This window comes from Emydura macquarii, unplaced genomic scaffold (genome assembly GCF_026122565.2).
Source record: "Emydura macquarii macquarii isolate MOO-44397 ecotype Brisbane River unplaced genomic scaffold, CSIRO-AGI_Emac_v2 contig_2948, whole genome shotgun sequence".
NCBI classification, from domain to species: Eukaryota; Metazoa; Chordata; order Testudines; family Chelidae; genus Emydura; species Emydura macquarii.
In genome coordinates this window covers 3,296,457-3,308,960 of record NW_027133085.1, presented here as the reverse complement: position 1 = coordinate 3,308,960, position 12,504 = coordinate 3,296,457, and the positions used below count along the sequence as shown (strand labels likewise).

Sequence of the window (12,504 nt, the reverse complement as noted above, 5' to 3'; positions counted from 1 at the left end):
AGACATTTTAACCACTATGTTGCATAGAACTACTCAGAATAGACAAGATGGTGGTTAAAACATCAGCATCCAGACTACACCTGCAATCGCACCCATGCTACTCCCAATGGGTAATTTTAAGGAAAAAATTGAATGCTTACTGGCAGAGGCAGCCAGAAAGAAGTTGTTGCATTGGTTTACAGGCAGGCTCCATTAAGATCAGTAGCTTACCAGGAATTGAAAATAATCACACTTATTCATAATGAGAACATGCAAAGTTACAGTAATAGAGATTTAAAACATTTTTTTAGAAGGTATATGAACTCATGTTTTAGAACATAAATCACCCTAAATGGGGGACCTGTGTACATACGAAGTTTAAAGTCATACTTTACCCTTTTACCAGTGTAACTCCCTGGGGGGGACAATGTTTTATTCCAGAATAAGAATGCCTTTTCTCGGTTTAATTTATCACTTTGGAAGCAGTTTAAGCTAAACTTGAAAAAGACACTAATTGCAGAATGAGTGTCCACATGGAGAGTTATACCAGTGTGACAATGGTGATTTAAGTATACCAGTATGATTATATCTGTGTAACTTCTTGCGCAGACTAGCCCTAAGAAACTTGTCCTGTGGGCAGTTTACTCTATAATTGTCTGTTGCAGCGTTTCTGGCACTTTCTTTTGAAGCATCTGGTGTTGTCCGTTCTTGGAAACAGGATGCTATTCTAGGCAAACCATTGCTTTGATCTAGTAGGGCAATTCTTACATTCCCATCTACATTAGGAAAAAATCACTGCTGAAAACTGATATCTGCAACAGTTCTTTCTGAAACCATTTTTTAAAATCATGCAACAGCTAGTGTAGATCGAAACAAGCCATTTTCAACCTTGCTATAGAAAATGTGGCTGATTAAAATGTTCTCGTCCCCACGTATGTTAGCAGTTAAACTTTTTTCAGTACCGGTTCTGAAGAGCCCATTGTTGACTTCTGTTTTCATCAGTGAATCGGTTTCCTAATATGTAGATGGGCCTTTGTATTTGAAAAGTTTTCTTTACAATCAAAAGGGCTAAAAATGTAAGTTTAAAAGAACCAAAACATTAAAACTCAGATTGCTGCACAGTTTGGTAGCAAGAGCTTGGTTCTGCTGCATGTTCTGTAGCCATGAAATTATGGAATACGTGTGTTTTGCCTATTTGAGTTTATATAAATCAATCCCTCCAGATCCTTCAGTACTCTATAAAGGTTGGATTGTCACTAGGTGGCACTGTTTTACTTCCATTTAAATTCTGTTTTGTGGGGGGGGGATACGTTTTTCATGTACAAGTTTCTCTTAGAACAAACCACCTGCTTATCTGACGGACACTTTAAATAGATCCTATTCAGCAGCACCGTTGACTCGTTGGTATATTTGATAATTATTTTTCCTGTCTTAAAAAAGGTCTTCCTTTTAGTTATCCCTACCCAGCAAGCCATGTACCTGTATGTGTGAATATATTTGTCTGTATAGTCCCAGAAACACGCAAGTGTATATTCTCAGACAAACCCTGTATTAAACGGGACTTAATATTGAAAGTAAATATTTTGGATACTTTTTTAGACAGTACAAATTTAAGGTAAGTATCCCCAAAACAAGCATTATAAACCCAGGAAGTTTAGGGTTGTATATATTAGATTTAAAAGAAAATCAAATGTTCTGGTATGCAAATGCACAATTAAAGCACCCAAACAACCTTATCTCAGTTCCACAGTGACACTAGGCAATACATATAAAATTATAATTAATGCACATGATTGTTTGTGATCCACTGTTAATTGGAACTGATTTTTAAAGACATTAGAAAGTTTGTTTTTTTCACTAATGGAGTCACTACAGGAAGTCACCTTGCCTTTCTGGAGTATAGTGGCTGCTAGGTGGCAGAAAGGAAAGCATGAGGAGCAAATGGATAGAGATAGTGGCCACTTTTGCTAAAGGCAGCTTGTGGCCTCAGTCCCATTAAGAACAATGAAAGATGATAGAAAGTTTCTCTATTTCTCTGAAGGAGAACATTATTTGACCTCTGAAGGAAAAACTTTTATTTAAGAAAATTAATCAATAAAATTCCCATTGTTCCTAAAAAATTATTTTCTGAATCTACTGATTGCACCAAATCTACAAGATCCAGTTCTCTGCTAATTTTTGCGTAAATGGACAATGCCAGGACTGAGATCATTTGAGACAAAAAATTGACTGTGTGCTTAAATTCTTACAATTAATTTTGAATAGATTCTTTAACTCCCAAATTAATGGGTTTACTTGTAAATTCTCAGAAAATTAATTTAGTACTCATCAAAGAGCAAGTGCTGTAATTTTGGGGAGAGTATGCTATATCCTTTGGGCATAACAAAGTGCTTGAATACCTGCTCTAAGTTCAAATCTCAACTGAACCTTAACTATGGAGCTGTAACTGGCACCTCCAGCATATGGGTGGGGAGAAATGCTCTCCAGGGATGAAAGAAATGTATTAGGTGAAGCTCTAGTAGTAAAATAAGGCCTAAAGCCATCAACAGTAGAAACTGCTATAGTTAGAGTTGGAATATATTATCCATTGTAACCTCTCTGCCTCCGTTTCATCATCTTTAAAATAGTAATCTTTAAAAAGACAATACTTTTTCTATTTCACATAGGTGCTTTAAGTCTTAATTAGTTAAAATGTTTGAAAAATACTTTGACTCTGTAACACACCTAACTTTCTTAAGGCCTTTTTTGGCAGTCATTGTCCATGGATGACATAGCAGGCAAGTCAGTTTGTATGCAGTCAGATGTTGGAGGAATTTTTTTAAAGTCATTAGTGATTGACAAATCACTTCCGATTATGATTTTCTATTCGTGTTTTTCTGATTAAATGTAGTTCGTAATGTGTTAAGGTTTATATGGCAAAAGGTGTATAACTGGATGTGTATGGAACATAGTAGAATTAACATTGCTGTTGGAACCTTAATGTTTCATTTCTTGACTCTGGGATTTTAACTTTTCAGATTTAGTAAGAGGCAAACTTGCAATCCTGTTTCTTTGCCTGTTTTACTGCGTTTTTTTAAATGCAGTATGTTTAAACAGGTGAATAAGTAATAGAATATCACTGAATATTTTTTTTAAAATAGTTTGAATAATTTTAAACTATGCAACAATGATCCTTCAGTTGTGATCTCCCAAGCTAGTGCCTTTTTTTTACACTTGGGCAGTACTGCTGTGTCATTATGTTATTGCATTTGTTCAGCTGGAGTGAGCAACTCTACATGCTCTGATCAGTTATGTAAACCATTTAAAATGATGCATCTTTAAACCTGAGGAGCTTCTTTCCCCCTTCTTACCATATCCAGAGATACAAATAAGAAAAAGAATAGTTAGCTTAATTATTTAAATAGTACTTTTTATTTTTAAGTTTTTAAACTTTTAAGCATTGGAAACATATATATGCCTGGAGATTAAAGTAAAATAATAATGTTATCTTTTGCTTCAACTTAGCACCATTTGTTTCTCTATTATTTCATTTCAAAATGATCCTAAGGATTTGTAATACAGTTCAGATAAAAACTTGTATTAGAGGAAAATATATCTGCTTTACAATAACTTTACAAGTGGTCTTTGTTAATGATATGACTTGAAAAATTTCTAAAATTGTAAAAGAAACTTTCACTGTACAAATAATGAACTGTGGGAATTAGTGTCATTGTCCTTTAGAGGTGGGAAACACACAACGTCTCTGATGTCCTTAAGCAGTGCCATCTTATTCTTGGTCTCCTTCCTCCCTGCTGGGCTGCACAGTGAGCTGGTGTGACTGTGGCTCCCAAGGAATGAGAAGGATCTCTGTCTGGGCATAAAAATAAAAGCCATCTATAGCTGTCCTTCCTGCCTTCTCTCCACATGGGGCAAAGGTTGAGTTGGCAGTTCCCGAGGCAGTGGAGGCTCCCACAGCTTTTGAGAGCTCTCTTCTCCTTCTTGCTTGTTATCACAGTGCATGGACCTCCTACATATGGTCCATTTTAGTGTCTTTGTAGTCTTTTGGACAGTTAGGGAGGAACTCAACCACTAGCTGGAACATCATGCAGGCACTGGGCATGCTCATTGCTCCATGATATCACTGGGAAACTGGAGTTTTAGAATATAGCCTTTGTGAGGGACATCTTAACAGTTGCTTGCAATAGCAAGCAGACTGTATGACCATAGAGACATAAAGGATCACTGAATATCTGTTGGCTCCACAATCAGAGGTATTTTGGGAATGTACAGAGCCTTAAGTGTCTTGCAAATACCTTCTCTCAGAATAAATTTTACTTGCACTTCTTATTAGATCTTGAGTCTTTGATGCTATAGTCTGAGTTATGCACTTTGAGAGAGTGAAAGCATAGGTAACTAAACAGAGGCTGGACAATGTTTGATTGACAAACAAAATAAATTGTGAGAGAGAGGAGATCTTAACATACTATATTTAAATCCCAAAAGAGAGTAATTCCAATTTGAAGGAAAAGCATGGCTATTTAAAACAAACAAAAAAAAAAAAAAAAAGGACCATTGTTGCTAAAAGTAGCTTTGGTAAAGCAAATTCAAAAACATAAAGGATTTTTATAAAAATTAAGCAGGGAAAGATTTCAAAAGTAGAATTCATAAACCAAGAATTATAGCAAAATTAAGTGAATTTAAAAAACACATTTGACCCCTCTGGCTAACATGACTAATACGAAACAGTTCTCCAGAAAATTATCTTAATTTTCCAGCTCCTGATGTTGTCTGGGTTTCAGCATTAACATCGCTTAGCCCAGAGGCAGTGTGCAGTTCTGTGCACTCGTCACAGTACAAGGACACACAGGATTTTAAAAATAATAAGTTTCATGGTTTCAGATATTTAAATTTGAAATTTCACTATGTTGTAAGTGCGGGGTTCTAACCAAAAGGGGATGGTGGGGGTGTGGTCGCAAGGCTATTGTAGGGTGCTTGCGGTATTGCCACCCTTACTTCTGCGCTGCTGCTTTCAGAGCTGGGTGGCTGGAGGGTAGCTGCTGGCCAGGTGCTCAGCTCTAAAGGCAGCGCTGCCTCCAGCAGCAGTGCAGAAGTAACGGTGGTAATACCATACCATGCCATGCACACTTCTGTGCTGTTGCTAGTAACAGCACTGCCTTCAGAGCTATTTTCTCTCTAATTTGTAGGTTATTTTGAAAGAAATAGGGTAGTTTTTGTATTTTTTAGTTTTTGGAGAGTAAAAGTTTGTCACTAAAAGTAAGATGATGGTGGGAGAGGTGAGGGATTTCAAAGTGCAAATGAAAATTTTGAACTGCTGTATTTCCTGTCAATAAATCTGAGTTGTGGCTGCTTGGAAGAGGGGAAAAAAGTGTGTTCCAGAGTTGAGAACCCCAACCTCCTCCCATTTAAGCAAAGTAATTGTTATCTCAAGCACCTTTTATGTTGCAGCTGTATCACATGGAAAGAGTTGTTTCAGAAATAGCTAAGACCCCAGTAGGGCTCTCTTGGTATGTTAAGGCCAACACCTTAAACTTCACTCAGAAATCACTTGGTAGCTAGTAGAGATCATGGAGCATGAATATAATGGACTCCTTTTGGGATATAGCCACATTCTGCACTAACAGTAGCTTCCCAGTGGTTTTGAGGTGCAGCCTTATGGAGTATATTCCAGTAATCCAATCTGGAGGTTACAAAGGCATGGATAAAAGTAGCAAGATCTGCATCTGAAAGGAAAGGTCACAACCTTTATGCCAAATACAAGTGAGAAAAGATGCTTTTTGACAACTGTTGCCTTGGAAAATCTGTGTGCATGAATAGCAAGAGAATCAGGGAGCTTAAGTTAATAAGATTCAACTCTGATTTTTAATAACAATTGGTCTGTAGAAAAGGTTGCTTAATGATGGCATTACAACATGCTCAATAGAGAGTTCTTATGGAGTTTAGATAAATTTATGGAAATTATAGTGTATGGTTTATCATAGTTAATTTAGGGTTTGGGCTATATGATCGAAGAGGTCCCTCTCATCAACCGTTCTGTAACAGCTAGATTCCTGTCTTTGATAAAACTAATTTATTCAAAAGAGGGAAACTAAAACTTACATTTAAATGTATCTCCTCCCACATCTATTGGAGAGTACAAAAGACATGTTTTAAGAGTTGTTATTCCTAACTTTTAAATTATGACCAGTGTTTAAATATATTTTTAGACGTGCACATGTAGTTTTCAGTTATCTCTGAAAGTATTAATATATTTAACTACAATTTGTGTGTAAGATAGTTTGCTATTTTCACCTGTTTGTGCTATATCTACATTTATTCATTGAAATTGAGGTTTCTCTTTGTACTGAACATTTTAATTCCATTTCCTACTCACCTCCATGAACCTCGAAAAGTAATAGTTTTAACTAGATACTTGGTTCCTATGGAAAGGGAGATCATATTAGTACATAGTTGGTCTTCTATTTCATTTATAGATTCGCTTCATATGGTAGATACTAGTTTAACATAATATTTTGCTATACTAATACTTTGGAATTCTATAGAACCTTTCATCTGAGGCTCTCAAACACTTCCCATACAATTAATTAAACTTCACCTACCTCTGACAAATAGGTCATCTGTTTTACAGATGAGGAAACTGAGGCACAGAGCACTTAAGTGACTTACTTGAAGTCTCTCACTAACTGGAAGACCCAGGGATAGAACCTAAAACTCCTGGCTCCCAGACCATGTTCTAGGCATTTGATAATTACATACAAAAACCTGTTAAAATAACATTATTAATGTTTTAAAGTTTAGCCCTCAAAAGTTAGGAAATGTCAGAACTAAGGTTGTTTGTGCAACTTTAATATGGCCTTGTACATATTCATTATGATAGTCTTTAATTAGATGGTCACATATTATTTTTTCCACAGAAGGCTTGTATTAATTTAGATGGAATAAAGGGGCCCAAAGAGTCAAAAGTATTCGCATAACCCTGTCACTGTCCAATATTAAACAGTTTTAAACAAGATTTAGGATTTGGAGTACAGAGACTTCAGCCTGCTTAGTTCCATGGCAACCACATCATTAAAAATCCCTTTAACCTTTTATTAAGGCTACAGGAAAAGAAAGAAGAAACAGTTAAAGCATTTGAAATGTAAAATATTAAGTAAGACTTTCATATTAACAACATCCCTTTTTCTGAAGAGAGATTTTTAGAAAAAAGCGGCACCCTACCCCTTTATTTGACAGTCTTGCGGATGGTATTAAAGATGGTAATAACTGTCCTTTTTGGGAAAAAGAAGGGCTAGAGCTGTTGTTATAGGTGGTGGTGTTGAAGTCCAATCGTATTTCCTAAGAGAAAAGAATAGCAAAGATAGAACACGCAGCTTCTGTCTCTGGTGTTGACTCTCACTTGCAACCTCACTGTTGGAAAAACACTGGCACAGCACGTTGTCTTATCAGCCACTTTGAGACTGGGAACTGGTGCCAGCATCAGGCTATTTAGGGTATTGCTTTGAGCTGCTTCTTTCTTGTGACAGGCTCACAACAATGTTGCAAAATATACAGCCTTGGCTGGCTAAGCCAGATACTTATTAGACTGAAGGAAAAAAGGAGAGGGAAAGAAAGAAATAGTGATGGGAGGAATTAAGGTAGGGAAGGAAAAGGACACAATGGAGGAGGGTGGGGAGAGAGTCTCAGATCTGAGGTGGTGGTTGGGATTCAGTCAAAGATGGTAGAGATTGTGATGTCATTTGGGTCCCTCTCTGGCCTGGTCGGGTTAGAAAGTCTCTCAGGATCAAGATGACGAACCTGGGGTTCCAGGGTGTGGAATCCATGGTTAATGAAGCTCACTTCGGTAGTCAGTTTTTTCTCTCAAAGGTCTCTTTGTTTAAGGACCCCAAAGGAACTGATGCATGGAATGGTTCAATCCCATATTATTTTATCTATTGATGGCACCCCAAATTTGGTTCACTCATTCCTGGTTTTATAGTGTTCTTGTTTACCAGGCATAATCTTAACACAGTCCTTGTTATAGTAATAGGTCTTTTTGTCTGGACTAATTCAGTCTTTCTCACTTGCTTTTGCACCTCTTTCCATCAGCATTGGTTATAAGTTTTTGTGATGTTTTAGAAACTTGCACTCACTTTTTACAGTCGAGCTCACAACTGAAGTAAAGTTGTAAGGCCATTGATTACAACAGGCCTCCTCCCTCATTCATTGTGTTGGATGGACCTGGTCTTATGACAACTGAGGATTACGTTGTGAAAGAAAAGAAACTGTTGTTTGTAGGACTTCTTCCTCATTTGTTGCTGAAGTAGGAAGTTAGGTAGTGAATATAGCCTTACACAGCATCATGGGCTGGAGAGAAGGAGCAGCCTGAAACTCTGGACTCCATCAGCGCTGATTCTGGCTCCATCGTCGCTCCTCTCAGCATTGATCCTGGCCTTAGTGGTTCAGAGTAGGACAGAACCACATTGGCACTGCCTCTAGAGGTCTATCCTAACTGTCACTGAATACAGTCCTCCCTGTCATTGAATAGATAACTGTCCTCCCTGAAGTCTGCCATTGTCTTCACCAGGAAACACATGAGCTTCCTGTATAGGAAAGGCTACTGATTTTTGGTTTTAACCAGTTAACACCAATAAAACACCTCCACGGGATAAAAAGGGAATTGGTGTTTGTCCAATAAATCTTTCTCCCCTGGACCATCCAGTCACAATTTTCTCTGACTCCTAGTTCCAGACTCTTTGCCTAGCTAGTACTGGCGCTCAGGCCTCCCATACCCCAGGCTCCTTATCCCTGTCTGTGACCCGCAGGTACACTCCTGTCTCCTGTGCATGCGATTTAGGCAATTTCCCTCTCCATGCTACTTGGGCATCAGTAAGGTTTGCATTGAGGCTAAAGGAGAAACCAGCTCCTTGCTCACAGTTTTGGTGCCTGGACCAGCATGGGTTAGAACAGTCCAGAGCTGCAATTATACAGAAATCTTGCTCAGGCCGCTGAAACCCTGGGATGAAGTAAGCTCAGGACAGGCAGAATTATGGGAGAATTAAGCTGCAAAACTTCTAGCAACTCTCTGCTGAATATGTGTGTACTATAATTTTCTCAGAGGCTTATAACTTGGCCAAATTTGGGTGGATTTTCATAGTGGCAGGAAAAATCACATCTCTGACACACAGGCCATGGCTTGTCAAATTTCAAGTCCCTGCTCCAAATCTTGGGGCTGGTAGAGCTTCTCAAAGAAAAGGTCACCAGAAATTAATGTGGGCAGAACAATGTATATTCCCCCAGCCTCATTCTTGGAGATAGCTGAACCATTTTGGCTGAGGCAGACATGCAGCATGGGAAATTTCAACCCAAATAATTGATAGAGTTATAAGCAAGTGAAAACAAGGTCTTATAATAGGAAGTGTTGGGAACCTTAATAGGTGCTGCTATTAGCTCTGCCATTAAAAATGTAACACTTGAGAAACTTCAAAGCAGGTCTGTTTCCCTGTATGTTTATTACTTTATTATATCTGTGTTTAAGATCCTGATCCTGGTCCATGCTAACACTACTATTTAATGGACTCCATTGTTACATAAAAAGAGACATTTTAAAGTTACTGACTATAATGAAAAATATAACTTGGACTTATAAAATAGTGACTTTTTATTTAAAAAAAAAAAAAATTAGTTTTACTTTAAGTGGTATAACAGCAAATGTAAAATAAAGTTCCAGGTAAAATATAATTGGTCCAAGTTATTGTTTCTGGCTACTTTTGTTTTTTCCATAAGTGTTGTATCAATAGTTACGAATATTTACCAACTCAGTAACACAATCCACAGGCCAACATTTTTGTTTTAGTAACAACAGTTGGGAATGAGTATGCTAAAAGTAACGCTTACTAATTTGATTTTTAAATTGATTATATTAATGACCAATTGCCAGAAGTGTATTTTTAATTACAGTGTTTTATAATAGCCCTCCTATTATTTTTGTTTTAAATAGATCTTCCTTTGCCGGATGGAAATGCCAAGTGCAGGACAGTTCAGTGAACGATGTGGACTACTTCAGCTTCTTGTTCTCAACACTTACAGGTAATCCATTTGAATTTTATAAATTGAAATTAAGAAAATGAAATTGGTTATGATAAAGTGCTATTGGATCTCATTTAGAATATCTACTGTATAAAGTAGATTAATGATAAATATTAAGTATGGGTTAAAAATATTTGTACACAGTGGAAAAAAGATCAGAAATTCAGCATTCTGTTGTTATGGGTGAGAAAGCACTTTCATTCTTATTTTCTATCTTTAATGGCTTAGACTTTCACCCTCAGTTACCATTTGGACTGAATATTTTTCATACTTCGTTTCAGGACATAGATGTTTTCTTTTTGAAAACTGGAAGAAAATCTATTCAGCAATGTTTGACTTTTTTGAGCAAGAAAAAAGTTTTATTCCTGCTTTAAGTGAATTGCATAGCTGCTTAATTTTGTTATTAATCAAAATAAATAAGAGCACCAATCTGATTGTGATGATGCCTAGAGCAATATTAAAAACATAAAATCCAAATATAAAGTCAAACACAATATAGTGAGCTGCTGGTGCTCTTTAGACAAACAGAATTATTACCCACCACTAAATACTGATGCAAATAAAAGTCATGTCCCAAGACTTCCCAAACAGAGGAGATGTGCTCTATAGTGTCTGGAAGGTTAAATCTAAGATCTGGCAGACAGAGAAGGGGAGAGGGTTTTTGTGCATGAGTAACGAAGCAGTTTGGATTTCATATTTAGCATGTACGTAGTCCTCAGCAAGAGAAATTATTACTGTGAAATTAGTATACTGTGCATCCTTAATGTCACAAATTATATTTTACACATTTGAAACTGGATGTTGCAATTTCCCTTTTTTTAAATTGCTTCTGCAGATCCCAGGTTCTTTTTTTTCTCCACTTCTGGAGCTGAGCATTATGCCACATGGATTTCAGAACTGTGAAAAGCAGTTAGTCTGGTTTGGGCTTTGAGCCTTGTTGCATGCACTGAAAACAGTACCTATAAAAAGAGGCACAAGCAGCACCTCCCACTTCAATGCCTTCTTTTTTTTCCTGGCCTTATGGAGTCTCTGGTCATGACTCTGCAGATAATGATGAGCTGCATTTTACATTAAAAGCAGGGTTTCAACCTCTTTATATATGAAGAATACAGTGTATCTCTGATAAAATTTTTGCATTTGAGTTACAGATCATGTTTTCTGAAAATTTGGGTTAAAATTAATTTAAAATGGGTTTTCTAAGAAACTTAGCATTCTTCAACACTTTTAAAATCTTGACTAATCTTAATGGAAAACCATGCTTCAGTTTTCTCCTCCTATTCCTGCATTCCTATCCCCATCCTATCTTGCTCATCTCCAGGGCTTCCCATGGCTCCCCACAGTACTGCTTTCTGGTGTCGGGAGCTGAGGGAGACAGTGAGGGGTTGGGGGTAGAGTGGTGTTATGGAGAGGAGCAGAGGGAAATGTGTGTGTGGGTCTGGGAGGGATGAAGGATTGTATTGAGGAGAGATTGGTGCTATCCAAAGAGGGGGACCTAACAGTTGGAGAAGCAGGAAGGAGACTAGTCTGTGAGCGATGATGTCTGCAATTTATTGCTTCCCAAGTGATGTTGCCTGAGTGCACAATGGAGCTGAGGCAGTAGTGGTGTTGTGGGTGGCCTTTCAAGCCCTGATACATTGGCACACAGGGACTGGGCTTCCCATTCCAGCCCCCATCCAGTGCACAGTCCTGGTCTCTCCAACACAGGATTCGCCTGCACATGAGCCTCTTCCGACCCTCCTAACCCCATGTACATCCCTGGCTTCCCTCAACTTACAGTCAGCATTGCTACCGAAGCCTCCATTTTTCCTCAATTGCCCACTTTGATCCCTTTGCAGACTCCTCTTCCCCTTTTCCTCCTGTTCTCCCCATACTCCCTCCACAGCCTCCTCTCACTTGCTACATGCCCTCTACTGCCCAATTTACCTCCAGACTCTGAGGTGACTAATTTTAATATTCATATGTTTTCTTTTAACTCTGACAGTCAAATTCCACAATTTAATATTTATAAATTTACTTGTATCCCCATTTAAAAAAAAAAGTTAAAATTAAAAAAAAATCACCCTAATCCTGTATCCCCCATAACCAACTGCTGCCACACTATCCCTCTCAGCTCTCCGACACCAGAAAGCAGCACCACAGGAACCCATGGGAAAGAGTGGTGGTTCTTTGAGTTCTTGCACATGTCCATTCCACTGTAGGTGTGTGCGTGCCCCAAGCACAGTTGCTCTGGTGCCCCCTGGTGCTGCGTGCTCGTATTGCCAGTATAAAGGGCCCAGCTGACCCCACACCCCCTCAGTTCCTTTTTACAGCCTGTGACAGTCTCTGCAACTGCTCTCCTTGCTAGCAAGTTATTCTCAGTGGTCTTTGTTTTTCTTAATTTCTTCACATTGTGTATAGTTAGTTTAGTTGGTGCGTCTCTGTCAGCAGAGTTTCACCTGCTCTCAGTGCCGAGGCATGCTTAGG

The 12,504-nt window shown here is 38.1% G+C and overlaps 1 protein-coding gene across 4 annotated transcripts in view; it reads left to right on the top strand.

Moving 5' to 3' along the window:
* The window catches only part of TEX10 (testis expressed 10), a 99,776-nt gene that overhangs the window by 41,011 nt on the left and 46,261 nt on the right, over window positions 1–12,504 (top strand). For all 4 annotated transcript variants that reach the window (XM_067569820.1, XM_067569822.1, XM_067569821.1 and 1 more), the window contains exon 10: window positions 9,953–10,041. In XM_067569820.1, coding sequence (XP_067425921.1) covers window positions 9,953–10,041 — 89 coding nt within the window. The remainder of the gene's footprint in view (window positions 1–9,952; window positions 10,042–12,504) is intronic.